Source organism: Rhineura floridana, chromosome 15, assembly GCF_030035675.1.
Source record: "Rhineura floridana isolate rRhiFlo1 chromosome 15, rRhiFlo1.hap2, whole genome shotgun sequence".
NCBI lineage: Eukaryota > Metazoa > Chordata > Lepidosauria > Squamata > Rhineuridae > Rhineura > Rhineura floridana.
Window position 1 is genome coordinate 13,100,864 of NC_084494.1, and position 25,859 is coordinate 13,126,722.

Consider the following 25,859-nt stretch of genomic DNA (forward strand, 5'->3'; position numbering starts at 1 on the left):
ATTGGACTGGGCTAGCAATCTACAAATGGGTAGAAAAGCTGGTGCCATCTGTAAGTGCCTGCTGTTACAACTGCTTGCAAACCCCATTTTGGTTCAAGTGGAATCAAGGAGGTGCAAGGCCCTGGAGCAGAATTCCCACCCCACACCCCCTTTGTATGACTCGTTGTGCGTTGTTGAGGTACTGTGAAAGGACAGCCCAAGGCCCTCCTGTGAACAACAAAAATAACCAAGAGAAACTGGAATAAATATTATCTTCTCCTTGGCAGATTTCCCTCAAGTCTAGCAGAACGAGCCCATTGTTCAAAGAAATCACTGAGTTTTCTCAGCGTCAGCTAGAAACACACACACACAAAATCACCTCATACCCAGACCCCTCCTTTTTCAGGAAAGTTGGAAGAGAAAAAGTGTCTTTTAAAAAGGAAGGCTTGAGATCTAGAGGGGGGTTAATGGCGATCTGAGCTCCAACACGTGTAACTACGCTCTCAACGAACTCAACGCAGGACTGCAGGAACAGAACAGGCAGGGATTCTGTGTCTTGGCACAAGCCTTGAGACAAACACAATATTTCCTGTTTTGGGGCCAGAGCTCCTTCACATCACTTCAGCTGTATTCCACTGCCCACTCCTGGGCCTAGGATAGGTAATCTCTCCTACCTGTCACTCTTTATAGTAATAGGGTCCTTTGATCTCTTTAGTTTAAAGTTACGAATGGGTTAGGATATCGATTAATGCTGCCATGCACCCAGTAATTTTGTAATGCTATTCTTCTCTTTTCTCTCAACAAAAGAAACCTTTGCTTTAGTCTGGTTTGGACCTGCATTTCTTGGGTAATACACGCACCATGCACATTTCAGGGCAAAGCGCTTGTTTTATTCCTAGCAAAAGATCCCCCTCCTCTCAAGGAGGTGTGTTTCATGGCACATGTGGGTGGCAGGTTCACACACTCAGGTTCCCAAGGACACGTGTCGTAACACTGTGCATTCTTAGTGATGGTGGTACTTCATCGGGATTCTCCTCAGACACTACTATATTAATAATAATAATAATAATATTGCTACCAATATTTGATTTGAGGTTTGTTTTTTATGAAGAACGAATTCAGCATCTTGATATATACTCCAGCTTAAGCCATGTCTACACTGCAAAGAGATCTAGCTTTAGTGTTATGTCTTCTCATTCTCTCTCTCTCTCTCTCTCTCTCTCTCTCTCTCTCCTTTCTCTAAAGAACGTCTTATTTTCTCTCTGTCTGCCTCAGCTGATCCACACATGCTCTTCACAGGATAATGCCAACATCACGCAATAATAATTTGTGAATGAGCCACTGCAGACCTAGCATCATGGTATCACCTCAATCCCAATACTTTCCAGAGTTGGATTCATACAGCTCTTTTTAACACAGTGAGTTTAGCCTCTAGTTGACATTTTCCCAGTGGGATTTTCATACAGTACTGGTCCTATGGATGCGCTGATATAAGTCCCTGACAAAGCTGAAACCTACTGTGTTCAGAAATATTTTCAAAGGGATATGGAGTTGAACCCCTCTGGACTCAGGCTGGCGCTTTCACAAGCTCAGTTCACTATACCACAACTCCCATCAGCCCCAGCCAGCATGGCCACTGGATTGGGCTGATGGGAGTTGTAGTTCAAAAAAGTAACTTTTCCAAGCTTGAAAAACGTCACAGACTGTATGCTACAGAATGCCAGTTGGTGGATATGTGGGTGTTTGGGTGGTGGCACAATGGGGAAGATCTTCATGCCCTGCTTGTAAGTTTCCCATGAGGCATCTGGGTGGAAAAAGGATGACTAAAGATGGACATTCTTATGCTCTCTTGTCAACTCATTGTAGCAGTTGTCCTTCAGAGGGGCTTTGTAGAAAGGGGAGGTCCATTGCACCTATCTCATCCTCTTGCTTGGTTAGTTCCTGGGTGCACATGCCTAGATAGGCCCAACCACCAGCTAGGGATGCAATAAGGCATCATTTTTCTGTTCTGCCCTATATTCACCACATGCAGTATTGTTTCCGTTCTGCTGCAGTTCATCTTCAACCAAAAACGTTATCTGCCTCGGTGTCCGCTGAGCTGACATTATGCAACTTACGTAATATATGTAATTAATTACATCATGTCAATAAATTATGTTGTCATTACATTATTTTTCCCCATTCATTTCAGTTCATTTTCTTCCTCTCTCATAACACTAGAACTCGTGGACATTCAATGAAGCTGAATGTTGGAAGATTCAGGACAGACAAAAGGAAGTACTTCTGCATGCAGCGCATAGTTAAACTCTGGAATTCGCTCCCACAAGAGGCAGTGATGGCCACCAGCTTGGGTGGCTTTAAAAGATGAGACAAATTAATGCAGGGGTAAGGCTATCAGTGGCTGCTGGCCATGATGGCTGTGCGCTACCTTCTAGTCAGATGCAGTGTGCTTTGGAAAACCAGTTGCAGGTAGCTGTAGGAGGAGAGAGCGCTCTTGCACTCAGATCCTGCTTGTGGGCTTCCTATAGGCATCTGGCTGGCCACTGTGAAAGAAAGATGCTGGACTCTTCTTATGTTTTTAATGCGAAGGAAAGCAATGCAAATGGGGAAAAATGTAATCAGTTACGTATCATGTGGACTGAAAGCAACAGCGAATACTTATTGTATCCATTGTATTAATTTCCATTCTGGACCAGGGGCTGTATTCAAGTCCTACTCAGAGTAGACCCACTGAAATTAATGAACCTCAGTTAGTCATATCCATTCACTTCAATGAGCAGGATTAGCAATGCATATCACCCATGGGACAAACAAGCTACCTTCCTGTATTTCACTAGGATCACCCACACATCCCATCTAGGCCCAGGATGACTTCAATAGCTCACGTGCAAACCAGAGGGAGAAAGTCTTCACTCTGGTTTATCTCCCAGACTCTTCTCACTGGGCTGGATACTCTGATTGGCCCACATTCCAGGCTGCTTCCTGGGCCAAGGTGCTAACCAATCAGGAGTCTAAGCTACTCCTTAGTGACCGCCCACCAGAGCAGGGATCTCCCGGGGAAATGGGTTTTGCTTAGTATTTTTCCATGTGTACACAGAGACCCAGACAGAAACCTGTCTCTTGTCCCTGTTTGAAAACCTATACATATTTCCTTGTGAATTCAATAGGGCATCCTTCTGTGGAGACATGCATAGAATGTCACTGTTAGAAGACATGTCTTATGGGCTGCATAACTAAAAGTTTTGGATAATGTTCCAAAGTTGCAAAAAGGCTTTAAAAAAAGGTGCAAGCCAATCTATTTCAATTATTATAGGGACAAGCTGGCATGGGAAAATTGATTTCAAAATGGGAAACTTCCCATTTCAAAATGGGAAACTTGATTTATACCAGTTATTTAAACAGATCTACTTTCCTTGGTGATTTAAGCCAAGATTAAATCAGTCATTCAAATCGCTTTGATTTACGTCCACCCGCCCTGCCAGTAAGGCCCAGATCTTGTTTGTTTCAAGCTGTCCTCAATTTTTTTTTTAAAGGATTGATCTAACTCTTAAGAAACAGACTGTAGGCCAGGTGCAATTTTGTTCATTGCCATTAAGTCAGCCCCCTCAGCGTTATCAGTCAGCTTCACACCACCAGTGATACTATCCATCGCATACAAATTGACTTCACCATATTAAAACAGATGGGGCCCCATTGGCCCCTGACTGAGGCTTAACATGGGGCTGGGGAATTATTTGTCCCTAGTGTTTAATTCCTAAAAGGAGAGGAGATGTATCTCCAGGCATTTGTAAGAATGGAAGAAGAGCCCTGGTGACGAGGCAGCTAAAGGCCCATCCAGTCTAGCATCCTGCTCTCACAGGGGCCAGCCAGATGCCCTGATGGGACGCCCACAAGCAGGACCTACACACAAGAGCACTCTCCCCTTCTGTGGTTTCCAGCAAGTAGTATTCAGAGGCACACTGACTCCAAGTGTGGACGTAAAGCCAGTGGAGACAGGTGGCTCCGATGACAGTGAAGCGACTCCACTTCAGGTTTTAGTCTGAACTTTCAAGGAGCTGTGAATGTTCAGACTAAAACCTGGAGTGGATTCACTGCCCAAGAGAAATCAGAGCCACTAGTTTCCATTGGGTAGAACACAGCCATCATGGCCAGTAGTCTGTCCTGGAAGCACTACTCCAGCTGTGCTGGTGGTGAGAGAGAGAAATACTCTGCCTATGATGAAAGGAAACCAATCTCTTCCTTCTGATTACTGCATGTGATCCAGATGCCAACTCTGGGTGCAGAAACACGGTGCTGGAGCAAAGGCCTGTCTCAGAGCACAGGCTGCTCATCGCTTATCTCCTTAGGCTCGTCCCCGTGTTTGTACACACTGACAGTGACCCTGCCTGTTTCAGAGCCCCACTTGTTCTTGACGAAGATGCTGAATTTCCCAGTGTCCTCACTGCAGACGTTGTCGATGGTGATTGTGATAATGGTCTCTTTCACTTCCATCTTGTACCGGTCTTGGAACGTGATGACCTTCTCGTTCTTGTACCACGTGATCTCTGGATAAGGATCTCCAGATATGATGCACGTCAAGCAGAGAGTCTGTTTTACAAACAAATATAGTATTAGCTGTAGGAATTGAGGCTTGACGAAGTCTGGCAAGAAAAGGACTCTGAGTGGGAGAGTATTTTTAACCTATAAACTTATAAACTCAGTATTTCAAGACTGGATTACTGCAATGCACTCTATGTGGGGCTTCCCTTGCACTTGACCCGGAAACTGTAGTTAGTGCTGAATGCACATTTCTGTTCAGGAATCTGCACTGGTTGCCAATTTGTTACCAGACCAAGTTCAAGGTGCTACTGTGTGCCCAGTTGACTACTTTGATCTGCAGAGCTGGCACTGTCACAGGTGCCACATAATACTCATTCTACATTGTAAGAAACCATTCTTTTAATGTGGTAGCACCTACACTTTGGAACTCCCTGCCTACTGACATCAGCCAAATGCCTTTCAGTGTCTGCTTAAAACATATCAATTTAGGCAAGCCTATCCTGACACATAGAAGTTGATGTCTTTTAATCTTTTTAGTTTACTACTGATTTTAATGGTGTGTTAAATACTTTTAACTACTTGCTTTTAACTGTTTTTGTTGATAATTTTTATATTTCTTGTGAACCGCCAAGAGGTTTTGTTACAATCAAGCGGTATAGGAATTTTGTTAAATAAATAAATAAATAAAACATAACACTCATGCCCAAGTCAGTTGTTATGTTTGAGCCGTAGGAAGCCTTTGCATGCAAGGGCAGTATATTTTAAGTTTCCAGTCTCAGGAACCACAGTTTACCATTTTGGCTGAATAGGGGAAACTGTGCTTTGCTTTATATGCCCTCCTTTCATGTGTGAAGGAGTAAAGATGGGGAAGAGGAACGCATGCAAGCCTGAGGATTGCTACACCTCATGCACGTAGCGGCTAACCATAATTTGTTGATAAATCTGAGATGGGCCTAACTGTCATGACTTCCCTCAAACAATCCTCAGAACTGTAACTTAGGAGGCATGTGTGCTGAGAATTCTCTGTTACAGATCCCTAAACCTTCCCCTCTCAAAACTAGAGTTCCAAGGTTTCCCGTGGAGAGGGACTGGTTACTGAAATAATTTAAATGTATACTACAATCCTACCTACAGTGGGGAGTGGGCTATATAATAAATCTGGTTAAGACCCATGTTGTGATTAGTGGCTGATGAATGAGTAAATCAGAGGGACACATTAGATCACTTCGATAAAAAATAAAGGGAGTAGATTCCTCAACTTAAATAATGGTCTATGGCATTATAAATGGTAAGAGCTCTCCTGTGCAGTTTAGAGCTCCTAGAGTAAGAAGTTTGTCCCCCTTTTATTAGGGTGGAGTTAGCCTGTGTCCATAACAGTAGCATCACCTTGTTCTCCATTATGGTGGCAACATCTGGAAGACCACGAACAACTTTGGCTCGGCCTGGCAGAAGAACAAATGCCATTAATATTTATTCCATTTTTACCCCCTTCCCCCCCTTGCAAAAGAGGGATGTCTTCTTAGCTTATATATTAATAATGTTATGGCTGCTGGCTCACTGTTCCTGATTAGGCTGCTGGCTATTAGATCAAGATAATCAGCTGATGTTCCATTGCCAGGAGCAAGAAATCATCTTGTGATAGCTGTCGATCTCTCTCTAGGTTTCAGAATGCAATACACATCAAAACTTGGAGAAGGTGAGACTCCTCCAGCTGGGGCGGGGGGAGGAGTGTAATGCCTCCCTCGGATGAGTCCTCAGAAGAAGATGAGGAGCAGGGGATTGGCACAGCAGACCCAGGAGAGGGAACAAGTAGCCCAGCCTTTCCCAACCAGTGTGCCTCCAGATGTTGTTGGACCATAACTCCCATCAGCCTCAGCCATTGGCAATGCTGGCTGAGGCTGATGGGAGTGGTGGTCCAACAACATCTGGAGGCACACTGGTTGGGAAAGGCTGAAGTAGACCCACCCCAGAAGCAGCACCCCAGAAGCAGCACCATGGAAGATGTTCAGGATATAGCTGGGGCCCCTGAGTGAGACTTAGGGTGTGAACATAAGGCCCCTCCACTCCCTGCAGAACGAAGATGCCTGCTAGTAGCCGAGCAATGCAGGCGTTCTGGCCGTTGAAGGCTACAAGCTCCCCGGAGCCGGAGGGCTGATTGCTAGCACCTGAACCAGGGAGGGGAGCTTAAAAGGCTGTGAGACACCAGTTGCCCTTTGCAAGAAACAACATCAAGACTTCAGCGTCAAGACCCTCACCAGCAGTGCCTTAAAACCCAGATTGCCTGCATTAGTATATTGGATCTTGCTTTGTTCACTGACTGTACCTTTTGGAATACGACCTGGTACATTCACGGAGACCCTTGACCATCGCCCTTGCTTATCTGCTTTACAGCCAAGCCCCTACGTAGGCAGCTGCCGGCTAATTGTTTTACAGCATCATATATCACCTCAGTGCAGCTGGCAGAGACTGATGGGGGGGGCACAGATACATAGCAAAAAATAAATACAGCAAATACTAGGAAGACACCTTAAGTCTCCAGTGCTTTTCGATCCACAGGGAACTCAAGCCAGGGGCCCTACCCCTAGAACCTGCTACCCCTCCCCCAGCAAAAAGGGTGTGTGTCACAGTACAATATATGTTACAAACATGAGCCTTGGATGCATTTTGGTGCTGTTAGCAAAACATGCACTTTCATATACTCACGCTCTTCCACAACAGCCGCTTCCCTAAAATGAAAAAATTAAACGATGAAATAAGCATGAATTTGTTTTGCTTAAATGTGTTCCCAATACCATTGGGTTAATCCATTCAACCTATATGATAAGCCTGTAACGTCAGTCAGCTTGAGAGTGTCTGTGACATCTAAGACCACCTAAGCAGCTTCACGGCAGATAGAGATGGAAGGATTTGTCCTTTTTGGTTCACTCCGCTTCTCATTTTTCCAATTAAATTCAGTTCTCCAAATTTCAGCAGCAATTTGCTTCTTTTTTTAAAAAAAACAACACCCTCATGAAAATTCTTCAGCATTTTAGTGCATTCCTCCTAATAAACACAGTATGCAGTTTTGACTTTTGCAGTACACTGTTTGCAAGCATTTTCTCCTAATATAGTGTATCTTTGTATGGTATTTTAACGAATATATTCATTTTTATGCACTTTCCCCTAATATTTGAATTTTTGTAAACATTCTTTGGTTGGAGAACTGCACTGCAAAATTTGGATAAGTGCGGATTTCAAAGGATTGCCATGTTTCAGTTCTCACATTGTTTTGGAAAGTACAGATTTGATAAATTTGCCTTTAAATGCAATCTTAATCCAATTTCTCCCCCATCTCTAACGGCTGATCAGGGATTTGAAGTCCAACTCTACACCCCACACTGGCTTATTTCATAAGAATGGGCAGTTCCAGCTTGGTGTAGTGGTTAGAGTGTTGGACTAGGACCTGGGAGACCAGGGTTCAAATCCCCTCTCAGCCATGAAGCTTGCTGGGTGATCTTGGGCCAGTCACAGTCTCTCAAACTAGTCAACCTCACAGGGTTGTTGTGAGTATAAAATGGAGAGGAAGGGGAACCATGTATGCTACCTTGAGCTCCTTGGAGGAAAGGTGGGATACAAATGAAATAAATAAATAGTTCCGCCACAAATATCTAACAAAAAACCTGATCCATAATTAAAATTAAAGTAGCAGCAAATCTATCCACCTCAATTCAAATAAAACCCTCTGACATCCCACAAGCCACACAGCCACTCTCCTAGTTGGGATCTCTTCCTTGCAAGTCTCCCTGCTCCTCTTTCTGTTTTGGCAGACATCACAAAATCAGTCATCCCTGGTTTTTAGACAAGCTCCAGTTTGGCAGTTGTTAGAAGAACAAATTACGAAATTAGAAGCCTGTTGCAAGCTCAGAGAACCAGCAATTTGCCGTTGAGTGGACAACACCCTGAGGATGGTTGGCCTGGAATTTTTTGCAGCCTGAAATGGCTGCCACATGCAGTTATCTGAAAGGTTTGCCCCAAGACCTCTCGAGGGATGGAAGGATCTGAAAATTTCAGTTCTCTCAGTTTCTCATTTTTCCAATCTTAAATTCAGTTCTCCACATTTCTGCAGCAATTTGCAAATTTCCTTTTAAAAAATCCTCGTGAAAATTCTCCAGCATTTGAGTGCATGTTTCTCTGAATAAACACATTTGTGTATGCAGTTTTGACTGATGTACACATTTTTGCAAGCAATACCTCAGAATATAGTGCATTTCTGCATGTTATTTTCATTATTCTTTTTCATGCATGTTTCCCACTAATCTATACATTTTTGTGAATATTGTTTGGTTGGAGAACTGCATCCCAAAATTTGGATATGTGTAAATTTTAAAGTATGGCTGTGTTTTTGGTTCTCATATTGTTTTAGAATTTGATAGATTCTTCTTTAAATGTGAACTAAATGGAATTTTCCTGCCATCCCTAGATGTCACAGGACGTCTTGGGATGCAGCTCTCAGCTTGTGCACAGGAAGCCACCAATGAAACAGTGATTCAGGATCTCCCCCCACCTTGAATTCTCTTCTCTTCTCTGGTGGTTTAAGGAATCCCGAGGCACACGACTCTTCATTGGCAGCCATTGCCAGTAAGCTTTGGCTGCTGCCCAGGAATGGACCAAGCAGCTAATTCTGCCCCATTGCAGTCTCACTGCCCCTTAATCATTAGCCAGCTCCATCCTGTTTTGTGTGGATTGTCTTGGAAAGAATCCATGAAAAGCCCACCTTTAAATGGTACATATTTTGTATGCACCTTTTCTATAAAATATTCACACCTTACAATGCTTCTCCATACATTCATATGTAAACTATGCATTTTGTATGCTACAGAAAAGGTGTATTTCTGTGCATTGAAACTGCAGTGCAACATCTAGAGAGGAGCGTGATCCAGTGGTAGCTGGCCTACTAGGGCAAATGGGGCATTGCCCCATCAGCCCCAGCCTGCCCTCAGACTGCCCACACCTGCCTGCTTTCTTCCTTACAACCAGCCCAGAGGGTAGGACTGCCTGCCAGTTTCATAAGAACTTAGGAACAACCTTCTGGGTCATGCCAGTGGCCCAGCTAGTCCAGCATCCTGTTCTCACAGTGGCCAACCAGATGCCCATAGGAAACCTGCAAGCAGGACCTGGGTGCAAGAGCAATCTCCTGTCCTGCCATTTCCAGCAACTGGCATTCCAAAGCACCCTGCCTCTCCATTGTGGCTAGTAGTCATTATCCGCCATGAATTTGTCTAATCTTTCAAATCTTCCTCCTGCTTCGTCTCAGAATTCTCTTTGTAGAACTCAGCAGGGGGGAGGATGGGGACAAAACTAGACTTAGCTGGCTCTGGCTCCAATTATTGTTTGGGCTCCCTGCCTTCTGCCCCACCAGTCTCAGGGGCACTAGCCACCACTGGCATAAAGCAACTGGTAGTTCTGCTCCAATCCACAAACTTCAGATCAGGTCAGTCTGCTGCAAAAAGCTGACCACCTAATTCCTCCCCCAACCCTACTGTGCCCCAACATCTCTCTGTGATATCTCCTGGGGTCCTGAGGTGTTCTCCATATTGCCTGCTGCATGTGGTTCTCTCAGCTACTTCCCAGGCCAACCCAGGCCATTTTGCTGCCTGAGGCAAAGGACAAAATGGCACCCCCTCCCCATAACACACAGAGAAATGGGCAGTTCCATCTTAATGTTCCTCACAGGTGACAGGACAGTGTCCTCCACAACCACCTGAGGCATCAGTTTAGGGGGACAAGGACATGCCGGGTAACAGCCACAGCTGTGCCATCCAACAGAGGGGATTGGTCAGGGGGCCTTAGGAGGAATGGTTAGGGGCTGCTGTTGTCTCCAACATCTGCCACCTCAGATGGTTGCCTCCTTTTGCCTAATGGTAGGGCCTGACTACTTCATTCCAAAGGCAAGTGCCTCCTTGCAAAATAAGCTGCTCCAAAAGATCACCGAGAACGTTTGGGTGAGTAGGCTGCTGTAACGCTGGTGTAGATGCCATCCTACACTTAACTGTTTCTTGTTTCAGGATGCTAATGATGTCACTAAGGGGGCGGTAAAGTTAGGGGAGCAGCTTCAAGAGTTCATCCTGATCATGCCCAGATGATTGAAGCATGCTCAAAAAGAAGAGGTTGCAAAACCTGTAAGGAGGGATTTTCTGACTCTGCATTGGTCAGGTCACAAGTGAGGAATATCTATTAAAAAGGAAAGAGTTTGGGAGCAAACACTTACTTGAGCCTTTGATGTTCAGCCATTGCATCGTCAAAAGCTACGAAAACAAGAGAGATTTCAAATGAATTAACCATGACTTCCTCTGCTGTTTAAATACGAAAACAACAGCTAGTAAAAACAAGAGTTCTAATCATTTATTTTGTCTCCTATGAATGGAATTGCCATTCATCTTCAGGGAAGCTTCCAAACCCCTCCCCTCATTTACATTTTTTATTACACTTTAAGGCAAATACAGAAACAACCAACAAAAATGAGAAGTTGTCAGTCATAACAGAATCTCTGTTATCCCAACCATCCATGCCCTAAATGTGGTCCAAGAATACTCGGTTGTCCATCCCAAGAAATAAGCTACCATTGGTGAGGTCAGAGACTTTTTCTTTGTGATTGAGAAGGGAATTGAAATGAATGAATGAACCTGCATACATTAAAATGAATGAATATGCATAAATATGCATTAATCCTTCTATCTGGGCAAAGCAGTATGTCCATGGTATCTGTCCACAGACTCATAGAATTATAGATTTGGAAGGGATATTTGAGGTCATCTAACCCAACCCCCGGCTCAGTACATAAATCTTGCAATTACAGCATCCCTGACAGATGATCAGACTCGGTTTAAACACCTCCAGCAAAGAAGGGCCCACCGCCTCCCGAATGCAACACACGGAAGAGACGTTGCAACTATTATTGTCACAGAGAGGAAAACTGAAGCCTAGGCGGAGCTTTGGGTGTTGAGATGAGGGTCATACTTTGCATAATCAGCTGCCAATGCATCTGCAATAACAGTCAGCTTACTCCTTACCTTTCCCAGACAGGTCAGTTGACAGTTTGTGCGACTCTTTCCCATCAAACAACTCCAAGGTATATTTGCCTTTGTCGGACTCTTTGGGATCCAGGATGTGTAGCCAAACCTGCTCCATGGTTGTTCCTATTTTCAGTCGGTCTCCTCCTTCCACACGCTTGTCACTGAATATGCAGGATGACATTGCTTTACCTGTCTTGTTCTGAATTTGGTGATCATAGGTTCCTGGTTCGTATGAAACGGAAACTATAGCTAACTGAAAACTTCCTGTCTCTTATCCTAATAACTTCCAAAAATATTAGATCTGAGTGTGAAATCATTGACACCCTGGTGGGAGTCTCTGTTGGTGGTCCCCCATTGCACAGCGTGAAATGACTAGAAGTCGTGCTTTCAGTTTGGAACTCTGTGGAACTCCCAACTGAGATTAGACAAGCATCCTCCTTATTGAACTTCAGGTAGGCGACTAAGACTTTCTTGTCCCAGCAGGCATTCTAAGGTAATGTTTGGTTTTATGACACATTTTTATAGTGTCAGTTTAAGTATGGCTCGTGTCTATGCACTTGAAATGTGAATGATGAAGCAGTATATAAATGTCTTAAACAAATAATAAATAAAAACAATAGATTTGAATGTGATTTTGGTTCAAGAATTGTTTGTAATCCCCTGTGAGTGCCTCTTGGGGCTATAAAGTGCCCCAAGTGCTATAAGCATTCTAAACAAATAAATAATCAACACATACTTGTGGAACCAGGTTCCTTTCATGGCATCTGTGTAGTACTTCACCTCGCTGTAGATCTTGATGCCCTCTGCCGTAGGCTGGACTTTCAAAGGCGATGCAGAAAGCACTAAGCAGAGAATTGGGGTGGAAATGCACTTGAGGAAGATGATGCCTATTTTTTTCCCCCGTTTAAAAGCCCACAGTTATTTATTCTCTTACTCCTATGTCCTGCCTTTGTTCCATCATGGAACCCAAGGAGACGCATGTGTGCTTCCCAGAGGTCACCCATCCAGGGGCCAACCAGAGCCAAAGCTGCTTAGCTTCAGCAAGGCGGATGTATCACATCTACTTGAATCTTTCATATAGCATTATCGTCACTAGAATGTGAGCTTCGGAGTAAACAGCTTACCACTGATCCTGGCAAGTTCCCTGAGGATGTCGTCAAATGCTGGAAAATACAATTAATATTTTTTTCAAGCAGTAAACAACAGCAATAACACATAGCAAACAAATCAGAGCCGCAACATTTTCGAACTGTGCATCAGTTCTCATCAACCTGGTGCCCGTCAGATGTTTGGGCCTACAATTCCCATCACCCTCAGCCAGCATGGCTATTGGTAAAGAGTCGTGTACACAATTCCTCTTTCCTTCTCTTCATGCAATAATCCTGGTTGGGTAGATTAGACCAAGAGAGAAGGATAGGCCGAAGTCACCCAGTGAGCTTTATGGCTGAATGAGAATTTGAACCCTGGTCTGCACGGTCCTAATGCAACACTATAGCCCAGCCTATGCCAACCTGGTGCCCTTCAGGTGCTTTGGAGTACAACTCCCGCCAGCCCCAGCCAGCATGGGGATGGATGAATCTGTTAATTTTTCTCAGTTTCTCCATTTTTCCAATCTTAAGTATGGTTCTCCACATTTTCACAGCAGTTTGTACATTTTTAAAACAAAACGCCTCATGACAATTCCACCAGCATTTTATTGCAAATTTCTCCCAATGTACACAAGTTTGCCTGACATAAACCGTTTTGCAAGCAATTTCCCCTAATGTTCATTATCTTCACAAATATATGCATTTAATGCACACGTTCCTCTAGCGTAGCCTTTCCCAACCTTTGAGTCCCAGAGGTTGCTGGACTACAACTCCCATCAGCCCCAGCCAGCATAGCCAATGGCCAGAAATGATGGGAACTATAGTCCAGCAACATCTGGAGACCCAAAAGTTGGAAAAGGCTGCTCTAGCATCTGCATATTTAACACATTGAGAACCTCACTGCAAAATGCAGAGAAATGCGCTTTTCAAAAGAATGACTGAGTTATGGTTTGCCCATTGTTTCAGGAAGTGTGAATTAGGTAGGTTTGCCTTTAAATGCAAACTGAACCAAACTTCTCCCCCCATCTCTAATTATATCACACTGAAGATCAGTTATGGTGGACAAGCTTCCCTGAAAGACAGCTTGCCCTTCATTGCCAATCTTGCCCAGCACTGCGCAGCCCTAAGGGAATGTTGAGGGCATTCTTGGGCATACTCTATTTCATGTGGGGCCATAGGGAGGCCTGATACACCTGGTCAGCTGGTCTTGCATGAACTGTGCGCATCCCGGCATGTGCCTAAACAAATAAAATGACACAAGATGTCCTGCCCAGTGAGTAAAAAGAATCGTACCTTCCTTAGTAAGATCAAGTTGAGTTATATCTTGCCCTCGGTCATCAGAAACCTCAGCTTTGTATATTCCCTTATCTGCTTTGGCAAACTAGGAAAATACATATATATCAACAACTGAAAAAACATCAGTGATACGTAGGGTGATCAGACTCAATAGAGGATCAGATTCTTGGGAGCCATCTTTATCTGTGCACCCATTGGCAGCACTGCAGTGCTGTGACGAGTGAAGTAGCCTTTGATTAAATTATTCTGTACAGCTATTGAAGAGTACGTAGTCCTGGCCTCTTTGAATCTGGTTAGCCCACAGTAGGAACTGAATTATACGACTTTGGATGAAAGTACACCTGGTAGGAATGGACAAATCAGGCCATTTCCGTTTCTCTAAAGTTTCTCAGTTCAGCTCTGTCCACATTTCTACATCAGTTTCTGGGTTTGTTTGTTTTTTAAAAAAATCCTCATGAAAATTCAGCAGTTTTTTTGTGTGAGCTTCTAATATACACATCTTTTTATGCAAGTTTGACTAATATACACAGCATTGTAAAGCTTTTTTCCCTAATAGACCCAATATACTCTTTTCACTAATATATGCATCAACTCTGTTGATGAGTATCATAGAATCATAGAATAGTAGAGTTGGAAGGGGCCTATAAGGCCATCAAGTCCAACCCCCTGCTCAATGCAGGAATCCAAATCAAAGCATTCCTGACAGATGGCTGTCCAGCTGCCTCTTGAATGCCTCCAGTGTCGGACAGCCCACTACCTCTCTAGGTCATTGATTCCATTGTCATATGGCTCTAACAGTCAGGAAATTTAATAAGTTTTCCTTCCCTCGCTCCCCATTTGAATGAGTTGCGTCTATATCCATTTTAACCCCGACATGGACATGACTGGCCCAATTGGTCAGTGTCCACCTTTTACCTTCTTAATCCACAGGACTCCAGCTCCTGTCTTTGGATCGTACTGACCATCCGAGCGAGGTTTGTTATCAAAGAACCATTGGAAGGTGCTCTCCTTCTTCATGTTTGCCGCCTGCAGAAAGGAAATGAGCAGGAGGGTAGGAGGTTTACTAGAACGCAGGAAAGGGGGAAGCAATGCAGAAAGTAACCCCTCCTTGCTCCATTGGTACAGCATCCCCAATGCCAGCCCTGCTGGGGAATTCCATTCCTGGGTGATCTTAAATGAGCAGATGAATGAGGTGATAACGAGGCTTTCAAGTTTAACTTTAGTTTGTGACAGATTAATATATAGGAAGTCAGAGAATGAGGGAAAAAACTTAGATACTTCTTTGTTTTTCTTTGATGGGATGCCTACTTTATGTTAGCTGTTTAAATCTTAACTTTGTGCAGCTCTTTTGCAAGATTCACTATATGCAGGGCTTCCTTTGCGCTTGATCCAGAAGCTGCAGTTAGTGCAGAATGCTGCAGCACAGCTGCTGACAGGATTGAGACATATTACACCTTTGCTCACAGAACTACTCTGGTCGCCAATGTGCTACTGGATCAAGTTCAAGATGTTACTATTAGCATATAGCTTGGAACCAATTTACTTGCGGGATTACGTTACCCCATATGCGCTCACTTGACTGCTTTGATTTTCAGAACTGGCACTTTCACTGGTGCCACATAATACATGTTTCACAATTGTAAGAAATTGTTCTTTTCGTGTAGCAGCACCTACACTTTGGAATTCCCTGCCTATTGGCACCAGGCAGACGCCTCTGCTGTACTCTTTTTGGCGCCTGCTTAAAATATTTTTGTTTTAGGCAAGCCTATCCAGACATGTAGAAGTTACATGTGTTATGTTTTTAGCTTATTGTTGATTTTTATTAGATTTTTAATGTTTTTAAATAACTGTTTTAACGGTCTTTTATTGACAAGTTTAATGTTTTGTTTTTGTTTTTATTTTATAAGCCACTTTGAGGTTTTATTACAATCAAGTGAGATATACATTTTATTAAATATAAACTGACTAACAAACAAAATATGGCTTGCATTTCTATTTTAAAGCTTACAGTTGTATTTTAGGAGACGGACATTCTTTTGTAAAAGCTCAATGTGTTTTACAAGTTGAACCTTTGCAGCCAGAAGTGAGCAACAGAGTTCAGTGGAGCATTTACCCAGGAAACTATTTGCAGTCAGGCTGATGCTAATAAATCTGGTACTGCTGCTCTTTGATGGATGAATAATAAGTAATTCTATATTGCTGCCCATCCACTACCAAGGTCAGGTTCAAGGTCATTGTATTAATTTACAAAGCCCTGAACAACTTAGGTCCAGAGTATTTTAGGAATCGCCTGAACCCTTATATCTCAGCTTGATCACAGAGAACATCTGCAGGAGTGGCTCTGGTCGTCCCCCAAGTTGGCGAGGCTCATTTGACATTGACATGAAATGGAGCCTTCCAGTTCTCTGGAATGTTCTGCCACCAGAGATTCAGCAGGCACCTTCTGTTTTAACCTTTAAACACCTGCACCTTTCTTTTCCACCAGGCTTATGCAGGCAATTAAGAAGATGGCTTTTTGCGGTTTATGTTTGTTTTTATTGTATTTTAATGGTTTTTATTGTATGGTTGTTGTTTTTAACTTGTAAACCGCTTTGATGTTTTTAAATGAAATAGTGGTATACAAATATATTTATAAATAAATAAATAATGGATCGATACAGCTGCCTGCATTGTTGGATTCTCCTGGAGGCCATGGCTACAGGGGCACTTCAAAAGGCACTGCTGTACCAATGGTCCACAGCCTCTGGCAAAATGGGAACAGGGCTGAGATTGTGGGGATAGATTTGTTTGGTTAACTGTGACCACAAAGCAGAACACTGCAGGATTCCTTACCCTATATGTGTCCACTCAACTGTTTCCATCTGTGGAACTGGCATTGCCACATGTGCCACATGATACTACATACGCACTCGTAAGAAATCGTCTCTAACATCTACACTTTGGAACTCTCTGTCTATTGACATTAGGTGGGCTTTTTCTCTATATTATTTATGGTACCTCCTTAAAACATTTCTGTATCCAGGCACGTGTATGCTGACTTTTTCAAATCTCTGCTGCTGATTTTAATGGTCTTTTAAATGTTTTTAATTACTTGTTTTTAGCTGTTTTTATTGATAATTGTAATATTTCTTGTGAACCGCTTAGACAAGGTTTTGTTACAATCAAAGCTACATAAGTTTTGTTAATTAATTAATTAAAGATTTTGCAACTTTGGTATGCAAAACGTTCGGCTGCAACCCTAAACCCACTTACCTGAGAGTAAGCCCACTGAATTCAGTAGGACTTACTTCTGATTAGACATAGTTAGGACTGCTCTCTTAGCTGATGATTAACTGTGGGTCTTGTTTCTCCTCCTTTTCGTTTCCTTTTTTAAAAATACCACCAAATGTGCAGGATCCTGCTATTTACCTTGCAAGTCAACAGGACTTCACAGTCCTCAGTGACCTTCCACTGCAGTTGTTCAACAAAATGAGGACCTGTCAAGTGGAAAGAAGCAATCTACATCATCTTGATCAATAAATAAAACTGAACACAAATGGGGATGTGGTAGAAGGATGTAATTTAAATTAGATATTTTCCTATTTTAAGCAAGAGTTCTCAATAAAAATGCTACAAATAAAAAAAAAACACCTGGGTTTGAAAAATTCATAGGTGAAGAGAATCAGGAGTCCAGGATGGGAGGTGCACCCACTGACCCCACCCCGGTTATGTCCCTACAGCCAAGGAACCACAAAGGAAGCCATCTTGGACTTCTTGTTCACCTCCCTATCCACACCATTCTACAAACATGTATCCAGCTTTGGGACCATCTCTGAAGTATGCCGCACTGTTAAAAATTGGGTGTCAACCTTTTAACGTTAATCTTGACCCTTGTCCTACATTGCCCCATGCCATCAAATACAATTTGTTATGGTTTTGCTTCCTCCACTCGCCACCCCAGAGATGCACTTTATGGATGATCACTTTGGCCACGAATGCAGCTTTTCAAGCCAGGCCTAGGCAATGACCACAAGGGGATCTTACCATGCTTTTTCTTCCATTCTCTCTTCTTGGCATCAACCTCTGCTTTAAGCTTATCAAAGTCTGGAAGAACAAACGCATTATTGGATCAGTGTATGCGGGTGACATGTTGGTGATACCCTGCTCCAGTGAGCAGTCTCACCGCTGCATTTTGCACTAGCTGCAGCTTCCAGACCAACCTCAAGGGCAGCCCCACATAGAACGCATTACAGTTATCCAGTCTAGAGGTTACCAGTGCGTGGACAACAGTGGTCAGGCTATCCGGGTCCAGAAATGGCTGCAGCTGTCTCACCAGCTGAAGATGGTAAAAGGCACTCCTAGCCACTGAGGTCACCTGGGCCAAGATGGATCCAGGACCACCCCCAGACTACGGACCTGCTCTTTCAGAGGGAGTACGACCCCATCCAAAGCAGGCAACTGACCAATTATCTGAACTCGGGAACCACCAACCCACAGCGCCTCCGTCTTGCTAGGATTCAGACTCAGTTTATTGGCCCTCATCCAGCCCACCACCGAGTCCAGGCAGTGGTCCAGGGCTTGCACGGCCTCTCCTGATTCAGATGTTACGGCAGCCTTTCCCAACTAGTGTGCCTCCAGATGTTGTTGGACCACAACTCCCATCAGCCTCAGCCATTGGCAATGCTGGCTGAGGCTGATGGGAGTTGTGGTCCAACAACATCTGGAGGCACACTGGTTGGGAAAGGCTGTGTTACAAAGAAATAGAGCTGGGTGTCATCAGCATACTGCTGACCCCTCGCCCCAAAGCTCCTGATGACTGCTCCCAAGGGCTTCATATAGGTGTTAAACAGCATAGGGGACAAGATGGTACCTTGTGGCACCCAACATTTACCCTAACATAATGCATTTTGGTATGTTTTTCCCAGAGCTTGGAAAAGTTACTTTTTTGAACTGGCTGGGGCTGATGGGAGTTGTAGTTCAAAAAAGTAACTTTTCCAAGCTCTGGTTTTTCCTACTAACATATGCATTTATATGCATGTTTCAGCTTAGTACATGCATCTTTGTACGCATTACTTGGCTGGAGAACTGCACTGAAAAATTTGGTATATTTGCCAATAAATGCAAACTGAATTGAATTTCTCCCACATCCCTACTGGGTGGTTTCTTGGATTGAACCAAAACTCAGAGACAGGCCTTATGGTCAGGACAAGCACATGATGAGCTCCTTGCTGGTCTTCATCACCTTGGATTGGTAGTAGGAGATGACTTGCTTGAATGGAAAAACTTTCATGCACATAGAAAACTAGCAAATCAGGGAGAAGAGTTCTAGTTTAGCCCTTTCCCCAAGATGCTGCTTTTCTGAACTTTTAGAATATACAGGAGCATTCCAACATGCAATTCTTCACTTCCAATCTGACATGGTGCAGATCAGCAAGAGCTCCACCAGCTAATCTCCATCATCATGAAGCTGGATCCTGAGTTTCAAATCTGAAGATTTTCCACACCTGATCCCCAAGTCCCCACTTCGTTAGCTATTTAAGAGCTGTTCCCTTCCTGCGGCATCAAGATCAGGCACTTGATAAGCATTTAAAAGCAGCCTTCCCCAACCTGGTGCCCTCCAGCTGTTTTAGACTACAACTTCCATCAGACCCAGCCAGCACAGGTCGTTGACAAGGAACTCATTGACATTGACAAGAAACTCAAGATCCACAGCAAGAAAAAATGTTTGAAGCAGCTCTCTGTTGCTTCCTGACTGTCAACATACCATCCCTGACCAGAGCCAAAGTAAACTGGTTTTGGGCTTTGCCGTCTTTCAGCTGGGCTGTGTATGTCCCCTTGTCATCTTCACAGAAGTCCTGGATGATCAGTTCCACAAGGCCATTTGCTCTGTCAAAATTGATCTTATGTGACTAAATAATAAGGGGGAAAACTGTTAGCAAAGGAAAAGATGGTTGGCGAGGAATAAAACAAGTAAAGATGGAAGGATCTGTTCATTTCAGTTCTCTGTTTCTCATTTTTCTATTTTTAAATTCAGTTCCCCACGTTTCTGCAGAAATTTGCAATATTTTTGAAAAGAAACCACCTGAAAATTCATCAGCATTTTTGTGTGAATAAACACATTTTTGTATTCATGTTTTACTAATGTACACATTGTTGCAAGCATTAATGCATTTTTGTATGTTGTTTTTACTAATATATTCACTTTTATGCATATTTTTGTTTAACATTTGCATTTTTGTAAACATTGGAGAACTGCATTGCAAAATTCAGAAAAGTGCAAATTTTGAAGGATGGCTGTATTTCAGTTCCCATATTGTTAAGGTAAGTGCAAATTTGATAATTTGCCTTCAAATGCAAACTGAATCTAATTTCTCCCCATCCCTACAAACAACACAATCTTAAAAAATCCACACAGCAGAACACAACCACAGGAATATTAAGTAATCATCCCCTCCTCTGTGTCAAGGCTTCAGAATTAAGAAAAGGCCTTTGTAGCATCCTGAAGGCCAGAAGAGAAAGGGCCTGGCAGGATTCTTAGGGGCAGGACAAGCCCAAGATATTTTGCTGCCTGAGGAGAAGAATAAGATGGTGCCTACAGAAAGTGAGTGGACTGGCAGCTGAATGTTATGGACCACTTTATCTGAGCGCAGCAGGATAGCTTAGGGAGATGTAGGGCAGGCTGGATAGCACACACAGCACTGCCCTTCAACACCTTGCCATCATTCCCCATCCGTTGGCATCCATCATCTGATGCAGTTGCTTCTCTCTGCCTAATGGTAGCGCTGGCTCTGCCCAGGGGTGGGGGATTCCATTAAGAGGAAGCCACCTCATTTTTTTATATATATATTTAGCCACTCAGCCTCTCCCTCCAACCTTCTTACAAATAGAAAGCGGAACAGTCAACAATAGCAGACTGGAGTGGCAAAAATACAACGCTGTCCACTCACTTCCCACTGAGAAGATGGGAAACTCACCGGTGTGCTTGAAAGCTCCTTCCCGTTGAAAACCAAGTGCAGCTCTGCCTCTGGGGAGAGCTTTTCAACCTCCAGCCACAGCCGCACCTCCCCTTTCTCCAGAACATCAATGTTCCATCCAGATATCAGCTCAATCACTGAAGGGAACAGAAGACGACGTGATAGGTTATTGGACTCTGAGGCTGAACAGTGAGACTCAGCATGAGCTTGTATATTTGATGGATTATGAGCTGATTAAATGGCTTCCTCATTGGGGAGGAGCTTAAGCTCAGTGGTGGGATCAATCCCTGGCATCTCCAATTAAAAGGAATATGTAGACCCGTCTCTGAAACCTTGGTATAAGGCAACTTCATATGTTTATGTGTGCTTTCCTAAGAAATAGGCATTTCCAGAGGCAGCCAATATTGCAGCGATCAGCAGCCTCTTGTCTGTAATGGGTTGCATTCCCTTGAGGGTAATCTGGCAGGGCCTGCACATTGGTGGTAGGCAGGACCAAGTTCATGGTTTGTCTTCTCTAGGCAAACCATGAACGCTAAGTCAAGAACAAACCTTTCTTACAGCTTGTAGTTTGGAGCACAATAAGCCATGACCCTCAGATCAGATGCAATGCTAAGTCAAACCATGGTTTAGCTCTTGGTAGCTGGGGGAGGAGCAAAGCAGACACAAAGTACCCACATGTTTGCATTCACACTTAGTCATGGTTTGGCTTAGCTTTCTGTGCAAACTGGGCCTACACAACAAATCTAAAACTGACAAACAGAAAATACACAGAAATATACTATAAATAGCAAAAGCACTTGGAGTTTTAAAATATTGTAATTATTTTTATCCTTGTGTCTGTATATCACTGTGGGCACTGTTTGTAGCAGCAAAGTTGCATACTATATTTAAAATGACAACTTACGGGGGTTTCGAATCTCGTGGCTGATCTTCCGCAGCTTGTCCAATTCTGAAAAGCACAAAGAATCATAGAATCATAGAGTTGGAAGGGGCCTTGTAGGCCATTGAGTCCAACCCCCTGCTCACAGCAGGAAATCCACAGCTAGAGCATCTCCCGCAGATAGCTGTCCAGCCTCTGCTTGAAGACATCCAGCGAAGGGGATCCCACCACCTCCCTAGGCAGTCAGTTCCATTGCCGAACTGCCCTTACTGTCAAGAAGTTCCTTCTAATGTCCAATCTGAATCTACGCTCCTGCAACTTAAAACCATTAGACCTAGTCCTACCTTCTGGGGCAGCAGAGAACAAATCTGTACCCAGAAACAGAAGCAGGCCTTACATTTGGGACACGAAGCCAAGGCAATAGCCTGCCATTAATTTAATGCACACACCAATCCTCTTCCTGGCAGATGGAAATCCTTTGGTTCTGTTGTCAAATGGCTACTGGGTGAAGAAAAGGATGGGGGGATTTTTGATATAGCCTTGTGAAGTAGCCAATTCAGTGACTAGTAAAAGAAATTAACAGACACTGGGCATGGGGGAGAAATTTGATTCAGTTTGCATTTAAAACCCAAACAATCAAATCCACACTTTCTGAAACAAAAGGAGAGCTGAAACATAGCCACCCTTCGAAATTCACACTTATCTGAATTTTGTGATGCAATCTGCCTAGCAAACGATATGTACAAAAATGCATATATTAGGGTCAAGTATGTATAAAAATGAATATATTGGTGAAAATAACATACGCAAATAGGAGAAACTGCTGCAAAAATAAGCACATTAGTCAAAACTGCATACTAATATGCATTTATCAGAAGAAATTTGCACTAAAATGTTGAAGAATTTTCATGAGGATTTAAAAAAAATATTCGACAGAAATGTGGAGAACTGAATTTAACATTGGAAACTGAGAGAAAGGCAATGAGCAGATCCTTCCATCCCTAGCAGATGCTATTAGCAGAGTGTCTACACCGGGAAGTCTTTTTAAGCCTTCCACCCTTATGGGCTACCTTCCAGGCTCCACACACCAGTAAAGGCTGGGGCAATAGATACGACCCTTATCACATCCCAAAGGCATAGCTTCATTAACATACAATGCCTCCATCTCTCCATCACCCACCCAGGAAAGCAAGAGGAAAACAACATTCCAGCCAGGTAAAAGCATCCAAAGAGGACACAGAGCAAGGAGCGGCCTAGGAGAGGGGACGTAGCATGGCCAGGCAGGAGTCCCAAGGGATGGAGAGAGGGGCCAGGAGAGCCTTATTCGGCTCACGGGGTGGAGGTTCTGTATACCTGGTCTGGGGTGTTCGGGGGCAATGTCCCCATGATGATGTTGCCCCCCTCGAACTGCATTGCCTTCGACTGCCTCACTTGCAACCAAGGATGGAAGGGATCTGTCCATTCTGGGTCTCACTTTTCTCACCTTAAATTCAGTTCTCAACATTTCTGCAGCAATTTGTAATTTTTTTAAAAAAAAATTATCCTGAAAATTCTCCAGCATTTTAGTGGGAATTTCTCCTAGTACACACATTTTTGTGTGCTGTTTTGACTAACGTACACATGTTTGCAAGTGATTTCTCTGAATATAAGGCATTTTCACATGGTATTTTCACTAATATATGCATTTTCATGCACACTTTCCCCTAACATACACATTTTTGCAAACATTGCATAGTTGGAGAATTGCATTGCAAAATTAGGACAAGTTCAGATTTTGAAGGATAGCTGTGTGTTTCGGTTCTCAGATTGTTTTGGATGGTGCAAATTTGATAAATTTGGCTTGCAATGAGAACTGAATTGAATTTCTCCCCTATCCCTACTTGAAACCCACCAAGCCATGTATAGTTCGCCAGCCACGTACAGCGGCCTGCTGCATGCCGCTTGCCGCTTGCCAACCTCTCCTACCCTTGCAGTTCTGGACTGGCAACCAAAACAGGAGTTAAATGAAGCCCCCTGGTGGGCTGCCTGTCATGGCTGGTGAGCTGAGTTCAGTTTGGTGGGTCACAAGTTGTGCAAGGACAATGCGCAATGTCCTTTTGAAACCAAAGTAACCACATGCTGGAGACTTCCTGAGCATGCATGATTTCATTTTCTTTGAGGAGATGTCTTTGTGGAGCTACAGGAAGAGAACTTCTTGACCAATCAGCACGGAGACCTCTTTTTCATGTGAAAAAGGGACAGCTTTGCAGAACAGAAGAGAATCAGGCTCAATCTCCAAGATTCCAGGAGCATTTGGCATTACCTCCAGCACAGAGGATGGATGATACTCACACAACAGACAATTTCAGACCCAGTAACTTGGGAGGAATTTATGTCTGATCCTTTAAACATGCAGAAATCCCCTTTTTTTAAAAAAGAAAAAAGGATAGATTATTTACCTTCCTGGGTTAAAACATGACTGGCAGAAATGTCTTCATCAGTGTCAGTTACCTCTACTGAGTATGTTCCGAGATCTCTTTCGGTGGCATATTTCAAAATGAGCTTTGATCTTAAAAGGAAAGAAAACGCAAACACACAAATTAAGGCATATCTGCCCAGCTGTAGTTATGAGGGCTTTAAGAATCACACAGGAAAAGCACAGAATATGTAACACTTACAGAATTCAGCTTTCCCAAGAACCTCACTTTTTATTTGTTAAAACATGTTTCTAGCTCTCATAAGAACATAAGAAGAGCCTGCTGAATCAGGCCAGTGGCCCATCTAGTCCAGCATCCTGTTCTCACAGTGGCCAACCAGGTGCCTGGGGGAAGCCCGCAAGCAGGACCCAAGTGCTATAAAGGTATGTTTCTACTTCCACTGTTGAAGGCAGTATGCCTCTGAATAGCAGTCGCCGGGAATCGCAGGTGGGGAGAGCATTGTTGGGCTCAGGTCCTGCTTGTGGGCTTCCCATAAGCATCTGGTAGGCTACTATGAGAACAGGATGCTAGACTAGATGGGCCTCTGGGTTGATCCAGCAGCAAGGCTCTTCTAATATTCTTAGTGTTAGGGCAATGCTGCAATTTCAGAAGCCAGAGAGGTGGCTGAATAAGATTTAGTGATTATAGGTGGAACTTCAGTGGTGGTGGTGCAATTGAAGGTCCACTCCCATTCACTCTTTTGCTGACTGGAGTGTGCCTTCAATCCTGTCCATGTTTGAAAGCCCTGCAGTTCACTTTGAAGTTGCAAAAATCAGGGCTTCAAAGGAAAACATTACCTGACATCACTATGACATCAGGTGATTGACAGGGGGCAGCCCCACCCACATGTCAACCTTGGCCTGCCAGGGGTTGGGGAGACGAAGATCTGGCCCTCTGGCCAGAAAAGGTCCCCCACCCTTGAGCTACGCACTCATGGAGTCTATGGAAGTGTTTTCTTTTCACACAGTGTGTTTTACAACAATGTCTGTGGCCACACCGTACATTCAAATAACTCTTATACCACTTTGAACAGCCATGGCTTCCCCCAAAGAATCTTCAGAGTGCTGAGAGTCGTGAGGAGACCCCTATTCCTCTCACAGAGCTACAATTCCCCAGGACATTTGCCTGGCATTGAGATAAAGTGACAGAGAAAAGCTACATTTTTGTATGTTGGGCTGCTTTTAGCAGCACAAGAGCAGACCCAATAAAGAAGTTGGCAACCCAAGCAAGTTCACACTGCAAGCTTACTTATCATCTTTGTTTACAATCTGGACCCTGTCAGGATTTGGAGGTCCTTCATAATCCTTGGACCAGATAAACTCTGAGGTGTCAACTATTTCCGGTGCCTCAAAGGCCATATAGATAAATCCTTCTTTATCTACCCCAACTTCGATTTCTTTAGTACCTGCAAAAGAGAGGGATGGGTGGGGAGAGGTTATTTTTCAACACAATTAAAGAAACAACAATTTCAACACCTTTTCTCCTTGCTTCCTGGTGTTTTGGACTACACAACTCAAATCAGTCTCAGTCTGCTGGCCCAGCCTCTCTCCAAGGAGATGCAGGCCTCTGTTAAGAATGTTAAGAAGAAACCAAGAAATCAGAAAAGTGGAAACAAT

General features: G+C 43.6%; 1 protein-coding gene across 2 annotated transcripts in view; it reads right to left on the reverse strand.

Annotated features, from left to right (window-relative positions):
* Nucleotides 1-1,062: 1,062 nt before the first annotated feature.
* Nucleotides 1,063-25,859, reverse strand: part of MYOM3 (myomesin 3) — a 69,693-nt gene continuing 44,896 nt past the window's right edge. For both annotated transcript variants that reach the window (XM_061596070.1, XM_061596072.1), the window contains 16 exons: nt 25,492-25,648; nt 24,226-24,335; nt 21,812-21,856; nt 20,908-21,044; nt 19,698-19,842; nt 17,978-18,037; nt 17,363-17,430; nt 14,870-14,980; nt 13,952-14,039; nt 12,695-12,733; nt 12,307-12,412; nt 11,568-11,731; nt 10,766-10,802; nt 7,222-7,244; nt 5,905-5,960; nt 1,063-4,566 (listed from right to left, as the gene is read on the reverse strand). In XM_061596070.1, the coding sequence (XP_061452054.1) occupies nt 4,291-4,566; nt 5,905-5,960; nt 7,222-7,244; nt 10,766-10,802; nt 11,568-11,731; nt 12,307-12,412; nt 12,695-12,733; nt 13,952-14,039; nt 14,870-14,980; nt 17,363-17,430; nt 17,978-18,037; nt 19,698-19,842; nt 20,908-21,044; nt 21,812-21,856; nt 24,226-24,335; nt 25,492-25,648 (1,622 nt within the window). In that variant the 3' untranslated portion in view covers nt 1,063-4,290. The remainder of the gene's footprint in view (nt 4,567-5,904; nt 5,961-7,221; nt 7,245-10,765; nt 10,803-11,567; nt 11,732-12,306; nt 12,413-12,694; nt 12,734-13,951; nt 14,040-14,869; nt 14,981-17,362; nt 17,431-17,977; nt 18,038-19,697; nt 19,843-20,907; nt 21,045-21,811; nt 21,857-24,225; nt 24,336-25,491; nt 25,649-25,859) is intronic.